Source organism: Hakea prostrata, chromosome 8, assembly GCF_041222555.1.
Source record: "Hakea prostrata isolate BN-2017 chromosome 8, UWA_Hpros_2, whole genome shotgun sequence".
Classification (NCBI taxonomy): Eukaryota; Viridiplantae; Streptophyta; class Magnoliopsida; order Proteales; family Proteaceae; genus Hakea; species Hakea prostrata.
The window spans coordinates 1730582-1753671 of record NC_142607.1 but is presented as its reverse complement, the minus strand read 5'-3'; the positions used below and the strand labels follow the sequence as shown (position 1 = coordinate 1753671).

The 23090-nt window shown below is 41.1% G+C and overlaps 1 protein-coding gene across 3 annotated transcripts in view; it reads left to right on the top strand.

The window, feature by feature from the left end:
• Positions 1-22779, top strand: part of LOC149006186 (DEAD/DEAH box helicase) — a 93149-nt gene extending 70370 nt beyond the window's left edge. The window contains exons 8-13 of one of the 3 annotated variants that reach the window (XM_089166221.1): positions 7112-7198; positions 7444-7617; positions 18693-18737; positions 19952-20308; positions 20935-21318; positions 21503-22779. In XM_089166221.1, the coding sequence (XP_089022347.1) occupies positions 7112-7198; positions 7444-7617; positions 18693-18737; positions 19952-20308; positions 20935-21036 (765 nt within the window). In that variant the 3' untranslated portion in view covers positions 21037-21318; positions 21503-22779. Of the gene's footprint in view, positions 1-7111; positions 7199-7443; positions 7618-18692; positions 18738-19951; positions 20309-20934; positions 21406-21502 lie in introns of all 3 variants that reach the window. The other 2 variants (XM_089166220.1, XM_089166219.1) reach the window with 2 other exon arrangements.
• Positions 22780-23090: the final 311 nt, after the last annotated feature.

Below are 23090 nucleotides of genomic sequence, written 5' to 3'. Positions count from 1 at the left end.
CATCCTCGAAAATCTACAAAATAAAGCTTAGGATATGATATATTTATTCCATATGATTGTATCCTTGAACCCCAAAAGCTAACTATCATTGACACGTTTGTTACTTACACCATTAGTAATAAGTTTGGAATGATAGCCAAAGATAGATCTTAGTATGCATCACAAGGTGTGCAAATCCTTGGAGGTGTGTTAGATGCAGATTATACAGATTCCATAAAGATTTGTATGATGAACCACAGTGATAAAGAGATAGTGATCTCCGAAGGAGAAAAGATTGCCCAAATCATAATTGTACCAAATTATGGTATTGGCCCTGAAATTATGAGAAGAGGAGGTTTTGGTTCTACAAACCAACCACAACCAAGCACCTCAGCTCAGACCTCAAACCAGATTCCCAATGAGATACAGATTCCTCTCTGCCAAACAAAGGATGATTTAAAATCTATTAAGGTAGAATGTCAAGTTAAAGTTGGAAATAAAATAGTTTCCTTAATTGGAATAATAGATACCGGTTGTACAATTAGTATAATGAACCCTAAATGGTTCAATGACCCAATGTTCTTAGTAGATATACCCCCCACTATCAGTAGAGGAATAGATGGCATACCCCACACAATAGATAAGATGCTGAAAAATTCGTTAATTAGTTTCAAAACTAATTGTGGACAAAGTCAGTGGTTCCAGATGGGTAAAGTTTGTCCAAGACCCACTCCGTGGGATAACTTACTTATTGGACTCAACTTTATTCTAAGCTTTAATGGTGCTTTACAAATTAATAAGCACTATGTTCAGATTAATAGGCAGAGTATTATGATCCCAACTCTTCCCTATTCCAGTTCCCAGAATAGCGAGCGAACCGTGGTGGATAAGGTAAAACCATTTCTTGATTTCAAATGCAAAATCCCAGGTTCTTGTAAGATTGCCTTAGATATTGAAGAAGATGAAAATTTTGAGTTCAAAATAGAACAAGAATTATTAGAAGAAGAATATGAGTTTAATTCTTGTTATGAAATTGAAACAGATTATTTAGATTTTAGAAGATTTGAATCTAATTTCCATGAACTGACAATTCAAAAGGTTCTAGAAAAATTAGAAACATCAAAGATTATACAGGATAAAAATCCTTTAGAATTTTGGCATATAGATAGGCCAATGATTGAGTAGAAATTAAAAAACCAAGATATGAGGATTGTTACAGGAAACCCTAAGTATAATCCCAAAGATGATGAAGAATTTGATATGCACCCTAAAGAACTTAGATTAGTACAAGATTCTAATAGTCCTCACAGATCAGCTGCCTTCATAGTAATTAAAGAATCAGAAAAGAAAAGAGGAAAAAGTAGAATGGTGATAAACTACAAAAGATTGAATGACAATACTGAGGACGATGCATACAACATCCCCAGTAGATTTCCTTGTCTCACTAATAGACAAAGCAATGATTTTCAGCAAATTCGATCTTAAATCTGGATTCCACCAGATAAAGGTCCACAAAGATTCAATTCCATGGACTGCTTTTACAACAAGCAGAGGACATTACGAATGGAATGTAATGCCCTTTGGACTAAAGAATGATCCTTCTGTGTTCCAGCGCAGAATGGATCAGATATTCCTAGACTATAGAGAATTTATTGCAGTCTATATAGATGATATCTTAGTCTTTAGCAAAAATGAGAAACAGCATGTTGAGCACCTGCTCATAGCCTTCAAATTATTTGCTAAACATGGATTAGTTATCTCTAAAAAGAAATTAGAAATAGCTAAAGAACAGATTAATTTCTTGGGTCTTGTCTTAGGAAAAGATCTGATATCATTACAAGATCATATCTCAAAGAAAATCTTGGAATTCCCAGATGTCCTCGAAGGAACAACTCAGATTAAATCTTTTATTGGTCTGGTCAATCAGGCCAGAAATTTTATAAAAGATTTGGGAAAAATCTTAGGCCCTCTCTATGCCAAGACCTCCACTAAAGCTGAAAAAAGATTTAATCAGCAGGATATTAAGTTAGTTCAAAGAATAAAACAATTGGTCTCTACGATCAAACCCATGAGATATCCAAAAGATAATTATTATCACATTGTTGAAACAGATGGCTCACAAGAAGGATGGGGAGCGATACTCAAAATCAGACCAAATGGATACTCGCCTAAATCCAGTGAAGAAGTCTGCAGATATGCTTCTGGTCTACACCAGAACAAAAATTTGGCAGCAATAGATTTTGAAGTTGAATCTATCATCAAAGGATTATAAGCTTTTGAACTCTTTCTTCAAAACAAAAAGATTCTTGCTAGAACTGACTGCCAAGCTATAGTCAGATTCTATAACAATTTAAATGAGAAAAAGATTTCCCAAAAAGACGGTTAATTTTTAGAGATACTATTATTAATAAAGGTTTTGATATTACTTTTGAGCATATTAATGGTAAAGATAATTTCCTTGCAGATGGATTGTCTAGATCCTTATTTGGAAAATAATTTGCAGGAATTAGATATGGCTGAATCTCAGCCTGAAGCTCTCAAAGATATGACTGGATCCCAGTCAAAAGATACTTCTATTGAAGAGATTATAGCTTCAGTGGTTAATTCCCGAAGCAGCAAAGATAAAGTCCCACGGATGGGAAGTGCTAACTTAAAAAAGAAGCATGTACCCAAGAAGATTATGTATGGGAAGAGATATCTCTACACCATAGATGAAAGATTTCAATTCAAGGTCTTACTTGAAGTTGAAGAACAAGATAAAACAATTTTAGATAATCTTTGGATTTCTCATCATCAGAGTGTCCAAGATCCAGCAGATAAAAGCAAACGTGACTACTTCAGTTCAGTCATGAATTGCTTAAATTATCAGATGAATATGGCTTATTCTAAGTCAAAGTCCAGCTATAGATATTATGTTGTGTTTAAAGGAAAGCTTCCAGGAATTTACACACAATGGTCAGATGTCTCTATTTGTATCAGAAACTTTGACAAGCCTCTGTACAAAGGCTATATTAATCTTTCTGAAGCTTTGAAGGATGCCAGGAAAACTCTTGGTATCAACTTCTACAAAGATCCAAAAATTGAGAAAGTTGACCAAAAAGATTTCAAAGGAGCACTTATGGCATGTGATGAGTGTTCTGTCACAAAGATGGAGATCAAAGATCTCACTGAACAGTGTGAAAAAAACAGGGTGTCTGCATTACGCCTTGTTGAAGAAGTTAATAGCTTAAGGCTTGCAAACCGCAAGCTTGAAAGCGAGAAAGTAGAGTTAACAGCACATTTGCTTCGTGCGAAAGATCTCTTGGGCATGAACGAATCCGAGATTATGACTTCATTTGTCAGTAAACATAAGAAAAGGACAAATGAGGCCCCAAAAGATAAGCCCCCCTCAGAAAAATAGATTATAGAAGCTCTTGAATCTCCCATCCAACAGTATATTAAATCAATTGATGAAATGATGGTGAAGGTTAAAGAATTAATGGCAGCGGAAGATGGTGGACCCAGTTCGTCCAGTTCCACAAGATCAGATGGCCCATAGAAGATTTTCCAGAAGAAATGAGTACAATAAAAGATTTAGAAGAATAATTATTACCGAACTTGGAGATCTTCTCATTCCAAGATGGGTAAATAAGTATGGACAGATACTCGGACGAATGTTCAAGAAAAATAAGAAAGCTGCCTATTTCCTGAGAAAGTATGAAAGGAAGCATGAAGAAAAGGTAACTAAAAAAGCTAAGAGGAGAAGCAGATCCCAAATCATGGAAATGATGGACGATCAGCCTCTGAAGTTCAACGAGACTATTGAAGAAATCATCAGTCTTGCATCAGAAGATTTTGAAGTAGGAAAAGTAATTGTGTAAAGATGTGCTGACGTCATAAAGATGCTACTACAAAGATGGTGTTGACGCCGTAATGACGTCATCAAAAGTTTGATGTGACTGTAGGATAAAGGAAATCCAAACTGAACGAATCAGCGTTCAGATAAGATTCCCTTTTATCCTTTTATCTTTTAATAAGTTACCTTTTATATTCTTTGAACCGATGTCTAATAAGAACTCATGTTTAAGTAACATATAAGTTTTGATCGAAGTTTCAACTATTGTAAGCTTGAATAATATAATGTTTAAGTACCTTATCCAATATTGCACTCGCGAGCCTCGCGCGCTTCTTCGTTTCTTTTTTATTCTTTAAATTGGCTGATGATGTTTTCTTCTCTGCGTCTTTGGTGGCCGGCATCCTCGTCGTGCCTCGTTCTGGTGCGGCCCCCGTCTGTCCCGCTTTCCTTAACCCGTGGTGTCGCCCGGTGTCGCCCCCCGTTCCGGTTGGCCTTGGTTCTTCGTTCGTCCTCCTTCTTTTGCCCCGCCCCTCCTCGTTCCTCTGCTCTGTGCCTCTCTGGCCCCTTTTTTGGGTTCTCTCTTTCTTTTCCCTCGCTTCTTCGTTTTGCTCCTGCTGTCTGTTGTCTGTGGGTCTGCTTCCTTGCGTCGTCCGCTCCTCCGGCTTGGCCTGTCTCGGTTGGTGTGTGTTCGCCCGTGCCTGTGTGTTGTCTTTTTTTCTTCTGTTTCTCGGGTTGTCCTTTGCTTGGTTTGCTGTTCGTCCGCTTTTTTCGTTCCTCTCTCTCTCTCTCTCTCTCTCTCTCTCTCTCTCTCTCTCTCTCTCTCTCTCCGCTTGGTGACTTGTGGTTTGCTCTGCGCTTGGCGTTCTTCCTTGGCTTGTTGTTTGCCGCTGTTCTTCTTTCCTTCGATCTGTTTTTCGCTTATCCATTGGGACTTTGACCTCCTTTCTTGTCGTGCCCCACATCCTCTGCCCTTGCTGCTTTATCCGTTGTGTCTGTGGTTGGGCTAGTCTCTCTCCCTCTCTCTCTCTCTCTTCTTCTTCTTCTTCATTTTGTCTTTTATTTTTATTCCCCCCCGGGCGGACTAGCTTCGTTGGGGGCCGTGTCTGTCCTTCCGTTGGGGGCCTTGTTTTTTGGCCGCCTTTGTGTGGGCCCTTTGCCCTTGGGGTTCCCTTCTTTTTTATTACATGGCATAGGCCCACATATTTTTGTGGGGCCTACACTTTTGGGGTCGGTTTGATATGTTTGTTCTTCCGACTATGGTATTGCGTCTCACTGCTTCACACTGTTAGGTGTCCTTTTCTTTTGTGGTGCGGACCGTGGTCATTTGGTTTGTAGATTGATTTTGTATTAATACATTTGGCATATTTTTCTGCATAATTTTTATAGGTTTTCTTGTTTTGAGGTACATAGATCTTCTCCTAACATGATGGTCTTTCATACTTTTGCTTCACCACAGCTTATCCACTCTCTCCCTCCCTCCTAATTCAGTTCACATTCTTTGGCTCTCTATCTATAGCTGTTCCTACTGCTGGTTTGATGAGATTGGATCACATCTGCCTACCTACAGCATGCTTATTTTGTTGGGTAACAGACACCTAACATGTGATGAGCGGGGACTGCGATCCCGTCGTCATCTCACCTTTCATTTACTGATGTGCCAGATTCGGGTGTAGGACCTGGTTAGCTTACCCATCCATACCCTAAGCCCTCTGTCCCGGGTATTTTGGTTTTTTATAATTTCGGTTGAGTCCTGGTTTAGTTGAGTCTAGTATGTTTATGGGGCCCTAGATCTATTTTTGTTTTTGTTTGAATCATTATTTTTTTATTTTTTTGGGTAGGAGATGCAACCATGGTACTTATTTTGGTTACTAGTATAGACATTTTATTCACATTAGTCAATACATTGCACGAATGCAGAGATATTCATGTTTTTGGAGGATTATTGAGGGAAGAGGAGTACCTATTGTGGAGGTTTTTTTTCAAATTTCCTTAATTCACACTTATAGAGGGAATTGAATAATAGGAGAGGAGAGAGGAGAGAATATACGGATTGAGGGTTAGTTTATGAATGACATTTTGAAACCTAATAGATTTTTTTCAAAAATTTCCTTAACCCACATTTATAGGAGGAGTAAATAGGAGAGGACGAGAGGCGAGGGGGCTTGGGTTGGGAGCTAGTTTTAATTAAGTGACATTTATACCCATTATTTTACTTTAAAGTTGTTCTCAATATTGTTGGAGGCCAAATGTGATATTTCACATGTGGGAGAGACTGGAATATTAAAGAATTAATCAATTTTCATGGGGGGGGGGGGATGGCCCCCTCTGGCCCAATGTCGTCCGCCTCCCCACCCCCCAACCCAAATGCTAGCTGCCAACCTAACGCGCCAACTCTCCTCCTTTACCAAGCTTGGCACCGGCACCAAACACTGATGGAGTTAGTTTTGTGCACTATGTATCACGCTCTTTTTTTTTCAGGATATCTCTATCCCCATATTTTAAAAACGTTCCCCTTCTTCTATGTTTAGATCTCAGTTTTTACTATTTTCTTTCCGTTTGGATCCATGTAGCTGACTGCTGACCCCTTTATATTGGGATGAGGCTGAGTTTGTTTGTTGTTGATGTACTCTCCTGACTGAACTGCAGGTTCTTCTCGTCTTGATTGGAGTTGCTCACTGTTTTGCCCCGCTTGCTGCCATCCTGGGGTGTTTTATCACATAATGACAAAATTAAATATTTTGTTCAACCTGCAGCCTTAAATGCATCCATGTGATAGCAAACTTCTGGTAGAAAATGCTGTATAATACTATAATGTCATTTGTCTGTTGTTGATTTTGCCTCTTGCTCCTTTTTATTTGGATAGGAAAAAAGAACATTTTTAGCATCTGGAAATAATGGAAGTGTTTCACTCAACTTGGTTTCAGAAAAAGTATACGAGAAGAAAATGTTGAGCCTTTCATTCTTTTAGGACTGAAATTCTGAAAGCTGAAGCAGATAGTGAGAATATCAAAGGAATTATCCTGCTATCTGCATGTAAGCTTTGCAAAAATAATGTTTCTTTTAGGGGTGTGCATCTATGCCTGTTATGCGAGCATGCACATGACACAGTTGTAATTATCAAAAATGGGAACTGCCATTTTGCTTTTTACTTGCTTTATTTTATTACTGGATTCTTGATATTAAATTTTGTTTTCTATACTTCCTGCAGTAAACTTGGTATATATTTATTGTGTGTTCTGTCAAATGTATCATTCATGGGTAAGGGACTAAGCTGGTTCTTCAACTTTTGTGAAATAGTTGCGTGGACGAGTGGGACGTGCAGATAAGGAAGCTTATGCACACCTATTTTACCCGGATAAGTCACTTCTGACCGACCAAGCATTGGTGCGTCACTGTATCTGCTACTCCATGAGTGTGGATTGTGGGCAAAGAGTTTTAGATTTTCTATCAAGAATCTTAGAGTCTGTTCCTAGTCTTTACTTGCTGCATAAGATGTTTAAATTTTCAGCTGTAATGTCCAATGATTGCATCAGTTAAAGTGTACTCATTTGCAGCTGTTTCATCGGGGACTTGAATACTTTGTCTTGCTGTAGTTTAAAGTACAATGCATCTTCTTGCTTGAATTTCAGGAGCGACTTGCTGCTCTTGAGGAATGTACTGATCTGGGCCAAGGTTTCCAACTTGCAGAGAGAGACATGGGTATAAGAGGATTTGGAAATATCTTCGGCGAGCAACAGACAGGAGATGTTGGAAATGTGGGCATTGATCTGTTCTTTGAGATGCTTTTTGAGAGCCTGTCAAAGGTTGTTCTGGTTCACAAATCTTTTCATTGGTTACAACAATGCATATTCTACCCTCGATTTTTATTCTTAAAATTGATTTGTTTTCCTTTCTTGGATAATATGTGCAAAGGATCCTTTTTATGGCCTTCTTGCCTTGCTTCTTATGACAGTTCCCCTGTTGTAGTTTGTTTGTGCAAGATTTAAATTGAAAGTTGATATTAGCAACTGTAGGTGTATGGTGCAAGAATTAAACCACAGGAACAAAGAACCTGTTCACTGTTGAGTTTAGGGTAGAACTAAGAGTCTAAGACTGGAAGAGTGGGGAAGTACCAAAGAGCAATGGGGCTTATTGGAAAATCAAATAACATAAAATCAAGTTCAGGCTGCAGTATATTCAAAGGGGCAAGAAACAATTCAGAATAACCTGCGGTTCAGTCTGGTCTCTCCTCATAGCCATCTTTGTGTTGAATCCTACACAGATGCGGATTGGACTGGTTGTCCAGGTGATCTGTTATATTGATGTATCATGTAACCCAGGCTCTGGGCCAATCTTCAGGTTCCTCTTTTAGAGAATCACCAGTAAATTAGGGTTTTAACCTTGCTGCTTTAGGTTAATTCACAGCATCTGTATATGCTCAATTATGCTGCAGCCAAGGGGTTTTAATTCCTAACCTTGCTGCTAGGGTTTCCAGGGTTTATGGGAGTGTTAGGGTTCAGAGGGTAGGTAACAAGGTTCTGCCATGCTGTTTCTATCACTAGGAAGTAGGAGAATTAAGTCTGATTCTGTGAATTACAGTTTCAGATTTGATCCTCAAAGTCTAGGGTTTGGATTTTAGGATTTTATACAAGTTTTAGGGTTCCTAAGGGTTATGGGGAAGTGATGAATGATTTTGGCCGGAGGTTTATGATGAGGAATTTAGACTCTGTGATTGTTTTTCTATGAGTGAGATTCAGTCCTAGGGTTACAGTTTTGCTGGAGGCAATGGGGGAGTGTGATTCTAGGGTTTAGGAGCTAGGGTTGGGGCTGGTGCTTAGGTCGAAGGTCAGTTAGGGTGGGATGGAGTTTTTTTTGGATGAATAAATAATTAATATTAAAGAAACGAAAGCAAGAGAACAATGTCTTTAAGAAGAAGACCGAAAAGAAGAACTAAGACCCCAAGAGACAACAATAAGCCTATTTCTTGGGGTGTCATCAACAGGGGGATGGGGAATAGCTAACAATCTAAAGGAAACATAAAAATAGATGGCATTCCAAATCCTATTTATAGATCTAAATTTGGAGGTCCATCTTCGAAGATTAAGCTCCCAGCAAAGGTGATGGATCAAGGCACAAAACAATAGCTTACCGATCCGATCGCAAATGGAAGAACTTGAAAAGTTTCTCAAAATCCAAGACCAATCTCGCCCAAACCCATAGTAACGCCTCGAACGGGGCCAAATGTAGGTAATGGCTTTTCCCCAAATAGATCTGGAGAAAGGGCAAGTAAAGAAAAGGTGCTCAAGGTTCTCAAAACTAGACCAACAGAAGATGCAATTGGAGCTAACGGGGATGTGGCGGCCAATAAGGAAGGATTGGGTGGGAAGGACAAGGTTAAGGGCTCTCCAGAGGGTTAGGGAGTGACGGGGAATGTGGTTTTTGAACCAAACCAATGGGGGCTATGGGGTTTAGGGTTGGGGATCTGAGAAGGTTCCAGGCCGATGAGGTGGAGAAGGATTTGGTGGGGGGAAGGGAGCCAAATGGTGAGGTCACAAGGGGAGCTAAAGAGAGTAAGGAGAGATTCCCAAACCTGTGTGAGAATGGGCAGGGGGATAGGGATCAAGGATCCATTAGAGATGAAGTTTGCTAAAGGGGTGGTTTTGTAGATACGAGTGTTATAGATAGTGCGGGGGCCAAAGTGGTTAAAGAGAATGCCCATTGGATGCCACAGGTCAAGCCGAAGGGAAGTGGTGGAACCAAAAGAGATGGAGGTAGAAATAGCCGAGATGGCTCGGGGACAAAGCAGGGGAATTTTCCTCCAAACCCATAAAGGGTTGGAGGGCATAGAAACAGTCCACAAGGAATCTGACTAAAGAAGATAAGAGTAGACCCACCTAACCCAAATGGAGTCATGTTTTGAGGCAATTTTCCGGATGAGTTTGAAGAGGCAGGCTAAGTTAACATCGATGATCCGACGGATACCAAGGCCACCTTCGGAGGTAGGGCGACAGATGGAGGACCAACTGACCGGGTGGATGAAGCACGAGGCTTCCTGCCCTTTCCAAAGGAAGGCACAAAATAAAGATTCCATCGCATGGATGGTGGACTTGGGAATGGAGAAGATTCCACACCAATAGAGATAGGAGGACTGGAGCACAAAGCGGATGAGAACGGCTCGCCTGGTAAAGGATAGAATCTTACTCTTCCAAAGTTGCAATTTCTTACCAATGTTGTCAAGCATTGGAAGGCAATGGTGACAAGTGAGCCTACCAGGAATGAGCGGGAGGCCAAGATAGACCACAGGAAAGGAGCCGGGCGAGAAACTTAGTGGGATGGAGTTGTATCCAAGAGGGAATGGGATTTGGAGGGGGAATTAGGGTGTTACAGGATCTTGGGTGGGGCTGCCTCCTATGGTGCCGCAAGATGGAAGAAGAAGAAGAAAAAGTGGAAGAAAGGAGAGGGGAAAGAGGGTAGGTGTGGGGGAATGGGTGCTTGCTTGCTTGGAGAAGAGAATCCTTAAATAGTGAGCTGAAATTCTTAGATCCTAGCTGCCGCAGTGAGAGAGAGAGAGAGAGAGAGAGAGAGAGAGAGAGAAGTGAATGTGGAAATTGCAGATTATTGCAGGAAATCTCAAATACCAAGGCCGTGGGCTTCCTCTTAGCGGCCCACGACTTCCAAAGTCTTCCTTCAATTCTGTCTTCATTCAATTATTTAAAACTGATTTGTTACATGAAAGGGGAAAAGGGGGGGGGGGTGGGGGTGGGGAAGGGGTGGCTTTATTTATAGTGCCTTACATAGAAGGAAATTAAACTAGGATTCAACAGATAAAAGACTAATTAGGACTCAACGAGGGAAACCTACTTGGACTCAACTAAGGAATCCTATTTGGATTAGAATTTCCTAGTACAACTACACTTAAACTTCTAAACTAGAAAAAGGACTCTTTAAGTAAGAGTTCCTAAACAAATACAACTTGCAAATAAACTTTAAAAAGAAGCCTACTTGAAATTGAATTCCAATTAGACTACTAGTGGAACAAGGCTCTTTCATAACTTGCTAACCAAGGACTCTTTGGACAAACAAAAGTAGATTTGGAATTGTAAAATTAAGGGGAATCAAGCTAGACCACTTTGACCTCAGGGGAAAGTGGTAATTGACCAAAGGTAATTCTTCCAGTTCTTGGTGCCGCATGATTGTGGGCCGAAGTGGGCCTAAAATTTGAAGTGCCCTATGGTTGCCAATCCTAGTTACATCAGATATGCTTTTAGATACTATATCCACATTGGCGGTAACTTTGTCAGTTGGCGAAGCAAGAAATAACCAGTTGTAGCAAGGTCAAGTGTTGTATCAGAGTTTCATGACATGGCTCATGAATTTGTGAATTATTCTGGTTAAGGGGGTTACTCCATGATCCTTGTTTTAATGTTGAAGTATTTATGTTAGAGATTGGAGGACTGAAGTGCAAATCGGATGAGTACCACTCCCCAACAAACGATAGAAGCTTACCCTTCCAAAGTTGAAGCTTCTTACGGATGTTGTCAAGCATAGGGAGGCAATGGTGGCGGGTGAGCCTACCCGGGATGAGCAGAAGGCCAACATAAACCACAGGGAAGGATCCAAGGGAAAAACCCAAGAGGAGGAGAGAGGCACGAAGCTGATTGGGGACGCTAGAGAGGAAGATGGTGGACTTATCGAGATTGATGCGGAGCCTAGAGAGGGCTTTAAACTACGAAAGAGCTGAGAGGATGGAAGAGATGGATAGGTGATCCGCTTTAGAGAAAATCATAAGATCATCAGCAAAAGCAAGATGGGTGAGGTTTAAGACTTTGCATTTGGGAATAGGGGAGATGAGGAGGTGATCACTCTTGGACTAGAGGATGCGGGAAAGGACCTCTAAGGCAAGGGAGAAGAGATAAGGAGAAAGGGGACTACATTGGCAGATGCCAACCCGGGAAGGGAAGAAACCCGCCGAAGATCCGTTGGCGAGGATGGAGAAACGAGGGGAAGAGATGCAGGTCTAGATCCAATGGATGAAGGGGGTAGGGAAACCCATGGAATAAAGGACATCCCTAATGAAATCCCAGTGAATAGAGTCAAAGGCTTTATGGAGATCAACCTTAAGGAGCGCAGCCAGGGAATGAGCAAAGTGATCAAAGCCTCGGACAATCTCCGCACAGAGGAGAATGTCATCCGCAATGCTCCGGCCAGAGAATCAAAGATGAAGGCTGATTGATTCGAACTCACAAGGAAGGGACTCACAAGCTTGAGCCTATTCGCAAGGATTTTAGAGATGAATCTATAGAGGAGGTTACAGAGGGAGATAGGGCGAAAGTCAGCAAGGGACGAGGCTCCATGCTTCTTGGGGATAAAGCAGAGGAAAGTTTGATTAATGGAAGAGAGCTGGGAGGGGTTAAGGAAGAAACTACGGATGGCATGGACGAGATCATTTTCGATGAAATCCCAAGAGGCAAGGAAGAAGCCCATACTAAAACGATCAGGACCCAGGGCCTTGTTAAGCTTGTGGGATCGAATGGCTAGAAGGATTTCTTTTGAGGGGATAGAGCTGAGAGAGGAGATGGTGGAAGGATCAACAAATTTGTTAATGAGGTTGGGGGGAAGGGGAGAGCGGGGAGGGAGAGAGGGGGGGAGAGAAGGTTGGAGAAGAAGGAGACGATCTTGGCTTTGATGTTGGCGGGATCAGAGATGCAAGTACCATTATTGGTGATGAAGGAAGGGATGGAATTGAAGTTATTTCGGGCTTTGAGGGATCGATGGAAGTAGGCAAAATTAGAATCCCCTAGCTCAAGCCATTTGATTCTGGCTTTCTGGCAGAGGAAACTTTCTTCCAAGGAGAGGAGGGGGGAGAGCTTAGAGGAAAGGAATTTTTCCTCCTCGGCTAGGGGGGAGTTGAACTGGTCAAGCTGAACAAGGGATTGGGCTGACTGAAGGTCACAGTGGCAGGAAGTGACTCTAGCCGAGATATTGCCAAAGGTAGAGGAGTTCCAGGAGCAAAGAGCTTCTTTGGTGTTGCAGAGCCTATGGGCAAAGGCAACAAGAGAGAGAGAGTGACAGTGGACTGGCTTAGACCAAGCTTCCATGACAATGGGAATAAAAGAGTCACTAGCAGTCCATATATCAAAGGATTTAAAGGGCTTCGGACCAAAGGAGATAGGAGGATAGATTTGGACAAGGCAGGGAGAATGATCAAAAAGATTAGAATTAGTGAAGGAGGCATGGGAAGAGGGGAAGGAGGAAAGCCAAAAATCGTTGGCAAGGAAACGATCGAGCTTGGAGGTAATTCGAGCCGGACCAGAGCGATGATTATGCCAAGTAAGGGGATGGCCCGACCAGCGAAGGTCGGCTATCCAGAAATCATCAATGCAAGCATTGAAATCATCCATCGCGATTGGGTCTGGAGGGGAGCCACCAACACGCTCATGGGAGAACCTAATGATGTTAAAGTCCCCACCAATACCCCACGGGATATTAGGGGAAGAGGCGGAGATAGATCTAATATCCTCCCAAAGGGGGGAACGATCAGAGGCACAATTGAAACCATAGATAATGGTGAGGAGGAAGGGAGAGGAAAGGTTGTCAAGGATGCTGAGATGCATAAGCTAAGGGGAGGATTGGAGAAGAGAAATTTGAAGTCTTGAGGAGTCCCAAAGAATCCAAATACGACCATTGATGGAAGGGGAAGAGTTAGAGATGAAAGACCAAGAGGGGCAAATAGACCGAGCAATCCGATGGGCATTGTCCATTTGGACATGAGTTTCAAGAAGGGCACATAGAGAGACTTTAGCAATTTTGATAGTGTTCTTAACATCTGCTTGTTTTGCAAGGGTGTTGAGACCCCTGGCATTCCAAATAAAGAAGTCAAACATAGCTAACAAGTGGGGGGGGGGCATCCATGTCGCAGCTGGGGAAGGGACAGAGGGGGGAAATGACAGGAGAAGGGGTTTAAAAAATGTCGGGATCAATGGATGAGCTGGAGGATGGGGAAGTAGGTTTGGGTATGGAGATGTTTATGGGGGTGAAGGGCAGGTCTGGGTTAGAGGCGGGAAGCTCCAGGTTTGAAGGGGTCACAGGGAGAAGGTAGGTGGGCTGGGAGCTCGAAGGGGTGAAAAAAAAATTTAGTGGGAAACGTGAGAGTTGATGTGGTGGGGTTTAGTGTTAGTTGTTGCAAGGGTAGAACAGTCGCAGGATGGGTGATGAGCTTTAGAGTTGGACAAGGATTTGAGGGGTTTAGAGATTTTTGGAGGCTCAAGGTTAATGAGAGGTTTAGGCCCAAGAGAGATGAGCTTAGACGAAGGAAATGTATATGGGCTTCGGGAGATGGGTTTGGGCCGACGGTAGTTGGTTATGGGCAGGCTTTTAGGTGTCGTAAGGGACGAGGTGGGTAAGGGCAGCAGGGTAATTTATGCGGTAGCAAAAGGGGTTAAGAAGGTATCTTTGACAGTGGGATTCAAAACAAGAGATAAGCTTTTGGGATTTCTCTTATTTCTTGCACAGGACCTCTTAGAGGCGATAGACATAGGAGAGGGTTCGAGATTGGCAGGGATAAAGGTCAATTGGTCAGTCCATACCTTATCGATCAATCGATCAGAGGCAAGCTTATCGACAGGGACCTTGGTTGCATCAGCAAAGATTGTGAAGCTTTTTTATTCGTTGGCGGCAGCAACATCAATGTTCAAGAGATGCGGGATTCGACCTACGATGGTAGAGGTGTAAAGAGGAGCAACTTTCAGGAGTTCCTTCGAGGCTAGGAGAGAAGAGATGCCCGTCAGCAGTAGGAAACCAGTTCTTCTTCTACTTCTCCGGTAGGTTTTTACAATATGGATGTGCGAAAACTTGATTCTACTGGCGGCAAAAGCAACAGGGGGAGGAGTCGAATGGAGGATCTGCGTTGGATGGCAAAGCAACAGAGAAATTTTGAGTTCTAGGCATTTGCTGATGAATGCCTGAGTAGGCAGTATGAAGAGCTGAGGAAAAGTAGGAGGCAACATCGTTACAGGAAGCAAAGCAGATATCGCAACAAAGAGGGATCCAGTCATAAACGATAGTCTGATCATACTTCAAGCCATTGCTGTCGGCAATAGAAACCGTAGCGGCCAGAGGCTTGGCAGCTGGGACCGGGAAAGTCCACGCACGGGCGAGCATAAGAAAGTCAATCCATCTTGAGGGTCTTGACATCAATACAAAGGGGAATTCCAAAAGCAGAGCCAATTCGGCTTAGGCAATCGGAATTCCAAAACTCGAGAGGCAATCCAGGGAGATTAATCCACATGGGAATGGAGTTGAAGTTAACCCTGCAGAGTGGAGAGGAGGGAGACCAAGGTTTGGTGAAAATTTGGGATTTTCCAACAGATCAGGGAGAACCCTCCAAGGCTCGGGCATGACAATCCGAAGAAGAGAAGTTGAAGAGAAAGATTCCATATTCAATCAGATAAGTATCCATATGACCAAGGGCTTTCCAATGCTTAGCAAGTGAGGATTTGATGATGTTGAGGGGGGGAACAGGGCCAAGAAATTGACCGATAATGGCCAATTTCCAGCGGTGAATGCCAGGGGCAGTGAGCGAGAGGGACAGAATGGTTGTTTGGGGTTGGGGGGACGAAGGAGAGGTTCAGGTTATCTGTAGAGAGTTCAAGATTAGAGAAAAGGGAATTCCATGGTTTAGGGGTGGAGGAGGGTTATCGGAGTTAGAAGTAGGAGGGCGAAGGGGGCGGGAGACAGAAGGAGAGGGGCCAGCGTCAGAGAAGACATAGTTCTCAGAGCCGGAGCATCTCTTATCTTTTGTCTATTGGGTAGTTAAAAAGGCATCACATTGATAAACTCAGTGTAGTGGAGATAGGATGCTAAGATGGAGTGATGAATGACAAAACCCAATTGGCATGGTTATATGGCAAGCATGTGAAGACAAAGCTTCTAACTTTTCCTTGCCTTAGGACAAGGTGAATTTTAAAGGGGGTGGTAATGATAGGCCCTAAAGAGCATGACACGTTGATGAAAGAGAGAGTTATCATGACCGAATTGTTGTTAGTGAGGTATAAAAAGGGGGAAGATGTGAGGAGAGGGCATCGGTTGTTTATGAATGTTTTTGGGCAGCCTTTGGCTGAGGGGCAGCAATGTTGCTGCAGGGGGTGATTGGCACCATCAAAACTATGTATGTTTCATACTTTCAGTGTTTCTTTCATGTTTTGCTAGTCAAAATAGGAGGTCCCTACCAACGTCTGAGGGGGTGAAGAATGCGACAAGGTCTTGCCTAAGAAACTAGGCGACGTCTGGATGCCCGAACCGTAGAAGGGATTGAATGCCTAGGCCCCGCCTTGACAAGTATGTTCTAAACCCTAGTCAGTTGGAAACTTGGTAGTAATACCTCACCACCCAAGAAAACTAGTAAAAGATTTTGGAGGTTAAGAGATAAATTGCATAACTAGGGATTGAATTAAAAGATGAGAATACTACAAACTCAGAAAAGTAAATTGAATTATATGGAAAAATGACAGAAAAGGACTGATACTGATATTAATAGATTATGCTGACAATACTCGACTAATGTTTGTATTAGGGTTCTATGAACTAGAATTCTTCAGTTGATAAAAGAGTTGGAACTTGAATATCGGAAGTTGATGATGAGTTTGGAGAATGACTGTCAAGGAATTGATGTAGCCAAGATTCTAGGGTTAGGGTTTTGTGATTGTTTCCCTAGAATTAGGGGTTAGCCTGGAATCCTCTCTACTTGTGAACCAGCAAAGTAATTAAGAAATATGGGAATGTGAGATTCTTACAAACCTAGATGGGATGGTTAAGATTGGGAAAATTAGGGTTTTGGGTAAAGATTGGGTTTAACAAAAATCTAAATGGGTTGCATGAATTGAGATGGTAGTTGAGTTCAGGATTTATGGAGGATCTTAGGAACAAGTTAGGGATAGGCAAATTTGTTATGGGTTGGTTTTGGGGAAGTTACGGTTTTAACTAATCTCTATGCCTCTATAGGATGGTTTTGGGTTGTTACAGTCTTACAAATGAATCTTGGGAAGGTTTCTTGGGTTCTTGGTAAGTTCTTGGGCACTTTCTTGATCTCCTTTCTTTTCTTTCCTCTTTCTTCCCCACGCCCCTCCTCCTCTGTCTCTCTTTTCTTCTTTTCTTTCTTTTTTCTTTCTCTTTCATTTCTTCTTTCTTTTCTTTTCTTTTCTGGTTTTTAGATCTGCCGCAAGAAGTAGAAGGGGAAAAGAGGGGGCCAAATGGATGAAAGAGGAGGGAGGGGGTACCGTAAAGTATGGAGGAGGTAAGGGATGGGGAAGCTGGTGCAAGAAAGGGGAAGGGTAGGGAGGGTTGCGAGTGAAGAGGAGGAAGGGGGTTGGGCTGCTGTACTTGTAGATGCTGCTGGGTTGTTGAACTGAAGCTGGAGATTGGAAGAACTTGCTAGAACTGGACAAGAATGATCTCAAATACCTGCCATGGGCCTCCCAAGAAGACCACAACTCAATTCTCTCATATTGAGATTTGTATTCAATCCAACTTTTTTAACAATGAGATGTGTATGCTATTTATAGCCTTACAATTGGAGGGCAAGACTGAAGAATCTAACTAGGAAAGAAATTTGACTCAATTAGGGAATCCATCATAGACTAGGGTTCCCCTTACAATCAAATAAATAACCACCACAAATAAAAGAAACTAACTTGCATTAGAACAGCTAATTATCATATGGATCTTAATTTAAAATAGATTCCTAATGGCACTCCAACTCTAACTAGGACTCACATAACTAACTCAAATAAGGAAGTAAAATCAGATTTGGACTCTCAAAAATAAAACAAGATTATTGAAATAAAGATAATTAACAAAATAAGTGGTAAATGACCATTATGAACCTAGCAGGGTTCAGCCAACCCACTAGGTGTGCCATTTGGGTTGGGCCTTAGGGCCCAATTTAGGGTTTTGGCCAGGGAGAGGATTTTTGCTTGCATCAGGAATCATCCATAGATTAGAGGAAGTTGATCCTTATGGAGAGCCACTTGAATTCACGCAGCAAATGTCAACTAGAGCTTTAACTGTTAAAACAATTTGTCTCAATGGCTACATGAATTCCATAACCATAAGCTGCACTTTGTTTTTCAACTTAAGCAACTTTCTATACCCAGAAATGGAAACAAGTTGCAAGCTAAGAAAAATGGAAACAGAAATTAGTATTAAGGACTCAAAAATGAAAACTTATAGTCATCTTCCTTTGGATTGCTCGCCAACATTGGATACATCTTCGGAGTTACCTCTAAAGTATCAATTGGAAATTTCTCATTGCTATCGAGGGGACAACCTGATAGCAGATTTCGTTGCTAAATCAGCAGCAAAATTTTTGCTTTCTTCTCCTTTTTCTTCTTGGTTAGCTCCAGTGAAGAGGAACTGAGGGTTGATGCTCAGGGAAGACCTTGCTTCTGGATGAGTTATCTTTAATCATCTTTTGGCTTTTATTATTCTGTCTGGTATGATTTTATCTTCCTCTGATGGCATTTCCACTAGTGAAGATTCCTTGTCTTCTTAATTTGTTTGAATTTCTTTTCAGCCTTTGTGCTCTATCTTTGGCCTTAATATACTTGACCATTTAGCACAAAAGGAAAAGAAAAAGAAGAGTAGAAATCAAACTCTAAAACAGAAATCATTTTCCTACCTGCCAATTATTGCTTGTGTAAGTAATTGTCTGTTACTTGCATCATTGATCTTCATTGCTATGTGTTGTACACCTGAATAAGGAGGGTTATTTCCCTATTTGGGGATGTATGTGTTTGCCCTCTCTATTTCTCTCATATTTAGTATGTGTGTGTCATTTTTCTGCACCCTTTATCGAGGGTTTTTTTTCCTGGTAAGTTTTAACTTCATTTTGTTCGATTTTCAGGTTGAAGAACATCGGCTGGCTTCAGTTCCATACCAAAGTGTACAGGTTTTTGTTTCTTATCCTTAAAAGTAGAATAGATGTAAATGGAGTCTCACTGGTTTTGCTGAGTAATTGCATGTAATTTATTGCAAAGGGATTGAAAGGGATGCGACTTAGGAGAATTATTACAACCTTAGCTGACAAATGCCCCCATCTGATAATGTTTTAGCTGTTTTCCAATCCACGGATAAATAATAGGATATCTCTGCCAATTTGATCTAAACGTAAAGTTTCCTCTGCACACATGCACGCACACGCATATTCACATTAGCTCTCTTCCCTGTGCTGAACCCAAGCTTTTTCTCTTTAGAGTTTGTTTGTGGGTTCCAAACTAATTCTGCAAAGTTTTTTTATTTTATTTTATTTGGACCAGATTCTAACTATAAATCTGAATTTATGGTGGGGTCAAGTTGGGCTTGAATTGCAACTATACAATTCTTGGGCTGTTGTGTGTTGCAAAGCATGAATTTCCCTATCTAATTCTTAGTGGTTATCAAATGCGCTATTTTTGTTGTTGGGAGCAATAATAAATGGTATGATTGCCAAATATTTTTTCTTTTTGACAACTAAAACGCAAAAGTGAAAGAGTGTTGAAAAAGTTTTTCTTGGGAGGGAGAGAAAAGGAAAAAAAGCTAAATCTTATCAAATGGTGAACACCTTAATTTTGGTTTTGTTATAGGAAACGAATAAACATGATTTTATTGCCAAACATGTTGTCTTGCACAACAAATAGGAAAACCGTGTTGCAAGCTCTTTTTTGGTTTCTAGTAACAAGCCAAATTCTGGCTAAGAAAAAACAGATCTCTTGAAAACTATCTCCAATATTAGTGTGCCATTGAACATTTCTTCAGATGAAAAATATTCATCTGTTCTGAAACCTGAGAAAAAGAAGTGCAGGGGGTGGTTTCGGGGACCTGGATTAGTTCTTCTGGCTCACCTCTGCTTAAATGCAACCTCATAAACCTCTTCCAAATGCTCATGAAATCTGACTTGAGATACCGGAAAATATGAGTTTAAGGTTGCACTCCTTTGACAATTTAGTGTTTCTTGTAGATGCCTAGCCTTTTGGTACCACCACCGGGCAGAGGCACTATTCAACCAAAGTTCAGTTAATTTTTTGTATCTGCAGTAGATTACATTTGTGGATGCAATTTTGGTGTGTTAGTGCAAATTGCAAAGTACTTTGTCAAATTGAACTACCTATTTGCTTTACTTGACAGCTTGATATAAAGATAAGTCCTCACCTTCCTTCCGAATACATAAACTGTCTAGAGAACCCCATGGAAATAATTAGCAAGGCTGAGAGAGCTGCTGAGAAAGACATATGGAGTTTGATGCAGTTCACTGAGAATCTTCGTCGCCAATATGGAAAAGAACCACCTTCAATGGAAATTTTACTGAAGAAGCTTTACATGAGGAGGATGGCAGCAGATCTTGGGATCACTAGGATATATGCCTTGGGCAAGATTGTGGGTATGGAAACAAACATGAGTAAGAAGGTTTTCAAGTTGATGACTGAGTCAATGACATCTGATGTTCTCCGGAACTCTCTGGTTTTGAAGGGAAATCAAATTATGGTATCACTTCCTTCTAAGTTCTTACTGTCTCTTGATCTTACAATTTTCTTTCTGATTCAACTATGCCTTTCATACAGTGTTTATTTGAATTGGAAGTCCTTGTCATGGTTTCATCAGTGCCGTTTGCCACCTTTTAGAAGTGGTTATGGGACAATGAATTTTCCTATATTTCCTTTTGCTTGTAATTTTGCCTGATTATCTTTTCTTGATGATCTATTGCTCTCCTTTGGGGTTGGAGTTGGAATTGTGTGCTTGTTATATTAAGTACATCATCTCTTTGTGATGGGAATTGACTACTTCATTTGATGTTTCTCTATTTTATATGATTTATAATGTCCAACCTCATTGTCAATTTTGTTGGACTCTTAGGTATCAGTTCTCAATGCTCTTGCATGTTTGGTATGTGTTAGTGTGTATGCACATAGGCAGTGAGAGGATGGGAGGAAGTGCTGACACCAGTGGGTTTTATTAATAAACTTACCAGTGCACAGATTAATCCACAGTCCGACTCGAAATTGAACTTTTCTCTTGACTTTTTCTTTTTATCATGAAGTTGTTAAGATGATGTAGGATGTTTTTTTTCTTCTTCTTTTCGTGATCTCTAGTTTTCTTCCTTTGCTTGGCAGGCAGAACTGCTGCTGGAGCTACCAACAGAACAACTTCTCAATTGGATTTTTCAGTGCTTGGGTGAACTTTATGCTTCTCTTCCAGCCCTCATAAAATATTGAATCCCTTTATAGGAGTGCGCGTCCTCTATGATGCTCTCTACCTCTGTTCTTGCGTTTGCCCCTGGAAAAGGTCAATAATTTATGCACCGGTGGATTCACATGCGAGGACCATTACTCTGTGAGTATCAAAGTTCCTGAGATGTTACAATGCAGGGTCCCGATATAATTTGTGCTTGTCCAGACTATATAAGATGTATAATACGTCTACTAGACATCTGAAAACCTGTTGCTTCTCTTGGGTGAAGACAATTCAGCAGCAAATTGTCTCTCGGTACATATCATGTAAGGTGAATCCAACTTTGGCTCCTCTTCATTAACTGCAGATCTTCAGTTAAAGTGTAGAGATCATTAAATGTCAGAAGAGATAAGGTTTGTCTCTGCTGGCATTGCTTGAATTCTCGCCTTACTGGGTGAGTTATTTTCATCCACCAGGAATTTAGTGTTGTCAATTGGTGTCATTTGGCAGGATGTGATGCATGGGGATGTATTCTTGTTGGGAGAAGTGATACAACGCGTAGATGTGCGAGTTTGGAAAGCATGGTAGCTGATTATATAAGTAGTCTCTTTGCATGTTGATGCTGCTGACTTCACTGATGAACCGTACACAGGTTACAGGTTACAGGTTACAGGTTATATAACTAGTCTCTCAGCATCCGGCCGCTACCTTCAGCAACCACACCACATATAACATCATCCACGTGATTAATTGTTGTCATTACATTGGTATATGGTGGAAAAAAGGATTTTTTTTTGGTTGGGAAGTAGGAACCGCAACTGATTCTCCTTTATGCGATGGAAGGAGGGCGTGCAAGATTTGCCACCTGATGATTTCTTGTATTAGTCATTATTTTTCTTTTCTATTCTTACATGTTTTATTGGGCTGATGCATGATTTAGTTTGACGATATTATAGTTTTGCGCATTTATTTATTGATTGCCGTTTTCCCAAAAGGATCTGGGCTTGGGTCCTCTTGGATGGAGAACTGATATGCTACAGACATCCCTGTATCTCACTTGATTCTCAGCCACTTCATTCTCTCCTAGAAGAGAAGAGGACCGCTGCCATGGTTCTTTTCTGTGTTTTCCATTACATGCTATTACATCTGGCAGACTAGAAATAGTCTGATTTGAAATCTTAGGATCTGACCCTTGTCAAGTTCTCTCTCCTTGTGTTTGTCCTCACTCTAATTGGAGTTTATTTACCGAACCCAGTCTATGCGTTATTGCGTTATGGGGTTTCGCTTGGAGCCATGTTTATTTAGGTATAGGGTTAGCTTTTTGTTTCACTAATGTGAGGACAACGTAAAGTGCTGAAGGCTGATTTTTGGCTGAACAAGGAATGTATAGATATGCAGAAGTTGGGCGGGCTTCTCCAATTACGTGAGATTGCCTAAATACTCGCATAAAAAACACAGGAAAATAAATGAATTAAGGGAAAAAGACAATCATGAAGAATTGTTAGAAAATAATTCTAATGGAGAAGCGTAAATGAAGTCTTTTCACCTCATCATGCATATGGTTATGACGGTTTTTACAGTAGTACCATTCTAATGGAAGTAACAGGCTAACAGCATATGTTTTTTAGGATAAAATGAGTATCGAATCTAAAGGCCTGTTTTGAGGTGCCATAATAATTTACTCATTTTTATAATCAAGAAATTAAATTGGAGATGGAGGCGGTAGTGGTGGTGGTAGGGGTGTCAAAACCTAATTCAAACCGTTAAACCGGACCGAACCGAAGCTTAATGGGCTGTGTTTGGGCTGAACAATCTCAGCCCGCAATGGTTCGGGCTGGGCTGGGCTGGGCTAGCCCGTGTGTGGCCCGCTAGCCCGAACCATTTGGCCCAAAACCAACCCAAACCAGCCCGTTAAACCCGCTATAAAGAAATAAAATAACTTAAATTTAAATGTAGAAAAACAAGAAAACTCCAAATATCCATTTGTTTTCTTTAATTGTGTTGCTTTGGAATATACAAACAACAAGCTTGTCAAAGCTGTCTCCATTTGAAAGATGGGCTTAGTAAATATTTAGCAAGTGTATTATCATTTGAAAAT